The 4324-nt window shown below is 44.1% G+C and overlaps 1 protein-coding gene across 1 annotated transcript in view; it reads left to right on the top strand.

Annotated features, from left to right (window-relative positions):
- The first annotated feature begins 931 nt into the window (after positions 1–931).
- Positions 932–4324, top strand: part of ZDHHC8 (zinc finger DHHC-type containing 8) — a 20023-nt gene continuing 16630 nt past the window's right edge. The window contains exon 1 of the mRNA XM_026037779.1: positions 932–1106. Coding sequence (XP_025893564.1) covers positions 932–1106 — 175 coding nt within the window. The remainder of the gene's footprint in view (positions 1107–4324) is intronic.

Consider the following 4324-nt stretch of genomic DNA (forward strand, 5'->3'; position numbering starts at 1 on the left):
CTTTCTTTCCCTCTACAGGCTGCAGCCTGGCGAATGAGCAGGATCAACCTCAAATGTAATGCAGGCATAATATGATCTTAAATCTGTGGGCTAATGGATGGTTTATGCTGATGGTGGCAAGACGTTGCAGTTAAACAGCTGCCTACACTGCAGCTCAGAGGAGACCTGGCAGCCGAGGCAGGTGAAAATCAGAGGGGCCACGTGGTCAGAACAGGCTTTACGTTTTTCAAAGAGTTTCTTTGTCCTGTATCTTTCCTTACTCATGTTTGCAAGATTCATGAGAACGATAGGATTTTTTTCCTCCAGCAACTCTGTAACAACAAACCTTTTATGCAACAGAGAGAAGCAAATTTGATCTAGGATTTAGAGATAAGCTTTACAGAGGCTGTAAATGGTAGAATGGATAAACATTGCTTGTTACTGGGTAAAGACACCTGCATGTTTAATGTGGAGCCTGGCTGTGCTCAGCCTCGGTCCTGCCCTCGCCACTGGTGGAGGATGTTCTTCTTAGCAGCTAGGATAGCTTCCCTAAATGGCATTTCCCCACTCTCTTTCCAAAGGCTCCCATTTTCCCCCTTTACCCTTCTGCTCCTCCCAGCTACACAGGCCATGTGGACAGGGAGCATCTCAAGGGTTTCTGAGATGCGTTCGTGGGGCAGGTGCCCTCCGCTTTCCTTCTCGTGTTGCAGCAGACATGCAGCTTGTGCAYGGGGCAGCAAATGTCAGGCTGCAAACAAGACCAAAGATCCCTGCGAGCCCCGTCACGCTGCTCCTTCCTGCCCCACGGAACAAAGCGGCTTTGCAAGGGCTGGAGGTGACGTACGCAGAGCACTGAAATGGGCTCTGTTGAGATTCCTGCTGCTAAGTCCCAAGTTCAGCCTTGCTTCGTGGCTGTTGCAGAGGAGGCTGCTGCTCCGTGTGGGGATGATGGATGGGAAGATGCTGCTGGATGCAGCCCTTACCTGTAGTTTTCCTTCTCCACAGGTGCCCCTGGTTGACCAAAGCCATCTCCCCGGCCATCCCGCTGTACAATGGGCTCGTGTTCCTGTTCGTGCTTGCAAACTTCAGCATGGCGACGTTCATGGACCCTGGAGTTTTCCCACGAGGTAACAGGGACATGTTGGGAAGGATGAAAACCTAAGCTGAAGGAGCTGTCCAAAGGCACTCTTTCATACCCAGTCCATTTTTTTTCTTTTTGTTTTTTTTTTTTTTCCTATAGTCTTTTATTTTTAACCTTGCCCTCAGCTGGCTGTAGAGGACAGCAGCAAAGTGCCAGCCTGTTTGAGGTGGAGCTTGTTCTCCTTGCATGTAAACTGGCATCCTGGGCAGTGCCRGAGCAGGTCTCATGGTGCAGCTGTGATCGTCATCCCCTGTGTCAGGCTGGCACCTCACATTTAAGTCACTGTCTTCTCAGTAGGTAGCTGAGCATGGTGCAGGGCGAGGCTGAACTTTCTGAAGCTGCTTCATTAAAGCAAATCTTCCTTCCAAAAAGAGGCATGGACAAATACACAAGCACAGAATTCAAAAAAAAAAAAAAAAGACAATGATTAAAGCCTGCCTTAAGTGGAGTGTTTAAAAATATGTATTTTTTTAAAATGCCTGTTTAAATTAGCATTGATGCACAGCTGATTAAATGGGTTTAAGATTGCTGAGCTCTTGTAATTGGAACCACAGAGTAGCTATTACTTTTAACACATCCTAATGAGAGAATTATCACCTCGTTTTATCAATTTTCCAATAATCATTCACATGCAGTTTCCAGCAGAGACTGCTCTAGGCAGTCTGACTAACGCAAAGGATCTGCACTGTTTGTGAGCTGTCCTTTCTCACCTCTATTCAGCGAGTTCAATACTTGCTTTGAACTGCTGTGGTACCTGATGAGAACAAGGGACCAGCACTGCTGGCTTCCCTGAATAGCAAGCGCCAGGTTTCTGTGGGTAGCGGAGTCTAATGATGAGCATCTTTCTGCCAGTCCTTTCAGAGGAAGCTTTTGAGCCCCCGATTAAGTGTTGGGGCACTCTGCTTAAGGAAATAATTTTGTGTAAAGGCAAACTGAGACCATGGCAAGATTCAGTCATTTATGCAAGATTATATGAACCAATGTTTAAGTGCTTAACGGTCTGAATAGGTGCTAGTGAGATTTTCAAAAGAGTTTATGCACCTAGGGCTTTTGGCTAGATTCCCAGATTTCTTAATTTCTTTGTCTCAGCAGAGATAGCAGTAACTGAACAGTCTGAGGCTGTGAGGTTAGCAAAGGCATCAGTGCTCTTTGCCTTCAGTAGAAGGAGCATTGAGACAATGTTCGGTTTTGAAGATCTCAGTCTGTGGATCTAATGTCTGTGTGCAGTGCAGTTTACTCAGAACAGTGCCTGCTGCCTTCCACTTGGGCTTGCCCTACAAGTGACTGAGGACTGAGTGTATCATAAATTCACACCTTCCTTTACGGTTCTCCAACTTCCTCTGTCAGACAAGGTCTTTATTTTAGACTGTGCATTTAAAGGAGAGAAGCACAGGGTGTTCCCATGGGAATGTGACATTCTCTCACCACCTTCCCTCCCTTCCTGCCTCCTTTAGCACCCAGGAACCTGGAGCAGCACAGGCAGAGCAGGCGTTTCCCCCATCTTACCCCTTTCCTGCCTCATTTCCTCTTTCTGGTCTCAGCCTTGTCTCAGAGCCCTGTSCATGAACCTGGCCTGGGAGAGGGCTGGAACTCAGCACTGAGTAGGGAAAGGATGAGAACAGGAGTAGGAGCCATCCTGGAGATGGAGTGGGAGTTTAGATGTGGGAAAGAGGCAAGCTGATAAGGGAAAGAAAAGATGGAAAAGGCTATAAATACCAGTACTGGGAGGAAAGGGGAGCAGATGTCATCTTAGATTGCAAGCATGTCTGCTAAAAAAGCCACCAGCACCCAACACTGCCTTGCAGAGCTGCAAGCCTAAGGAGTTCAAAAATCGTAGGTGTGATTTAAAATGAATATACAATGGATCTGTTTGCTTTCTGTTCTTGAAATTACACATTTAGTCTCCGTGTTTGTTTTTCCAAGCTTTTAGCACATTTCTGGTGGTTACAAATTTACTTCAGAAGTTACAAGCCATCATACAAGTACCAGTTGTACCTGTACCCGCAAATGTGTGAGGATCAGCACAGTAAGAAATTATCACTTGCCAATGTATTCTTATGCTTGGATCCCTGGGGGCTGGGTAATAAGTAAATAAGGTGCATGATATACTCATGTCATGCAAGCTTATATGCTCTCTGGCAGGGAGAACTTAAAACAAGCTCTTCTTTTATTAGTGAAGAAGATCTGAATCGAACTCCCCAGTTCATTACTCATTTTCAAATCCTGAATTTGGGGCTATGAATAATTGGCTCTGTGCAAGTGGGTTGCTAGTGATACACCAAAATGATTCAGAAGACAAGAAGACAAGAAAATATGAAGTCTCTGAATTTGGAGCTCACCTGACAAATCTGATTTTGCACTCTAGGTCAAGGTTTGCAATATTTGTTGCTAGTGCTGGCTAATTATAGATACCAGCTATGAACTGGGTTCTAGTATTTTTTATGTGGTCCTATTTTATAAGAACTCTTCAATTCCTCGTCAGAGCAAGTGGGAGATGCAGATTTCTTTGTAGATAGATGACACATATCCTTGACACTTCTAAGTGTGTGTCAAGTGCTAGCTTTGATAATAGATAGTTTCTGTAAGACTAGTGTGTCTGTATGTGGGTATGTATATGCAAGGTACAGATTTTGTTTGCATAGTCAGTATCTTTACGAGAGCATAATGGTTGGACCATTCTAATGTTTTGCCTTTAGATGTCTGCACAAATGTATTATACAGCATTGACTAGTTTATAATGGTATTGAAGAACCTGTAGAAATTGCATTTGTAGAAGCGCCCAAGGGATTTAGAGTTTAACTCCCACTGATTAGTTATGAAGGAAAATTATAGAGTATGCTGCCAGTACAGTCCTCCACACACAAACATTAATCCTCAGAACACTCTTGCAAGGTAAGTACTGTAGCTGAGCCTGATCCCAAGCTCATATAAGTGAAGGGAGAAACTCCCTCTGAAGTCAATGAAAATTGGATCATTTTTGTCACTCTACTGATGCATCTTCTAGAAAAGATTTAATRTAGGACTAAGTGACAATGATTGATGCCCCACTGGGACAAAATTATCAAATTCTACCTAATTTGGAGCCAGTCAACCAAAGCCAGCTGCACTATAATGCTTAACCATGTGTTAAATAGATACGAACTTCTTAGATTTTCCCTGTCAGAAGGAAATAAATAAAGATTAAAACAATCTGGAATAAAAGAA

This window comes from Nothoprocta perdicaria, unplaced genomic scaffold (genome assembly GCF_003342845.1).
Source record: "Nothoprocta perdicaria isolate Ctin4 unplaced genomic scaffold, notPer1 scaffold_2, whole genome shotgun sequence".
NCBI classification, from domain to species: Eukaryota; Metazoa; Chordata; class Aves; order Tinamiformes; family Tinamidae; genus Nothoprocta; species Nothoprocta perdicaria.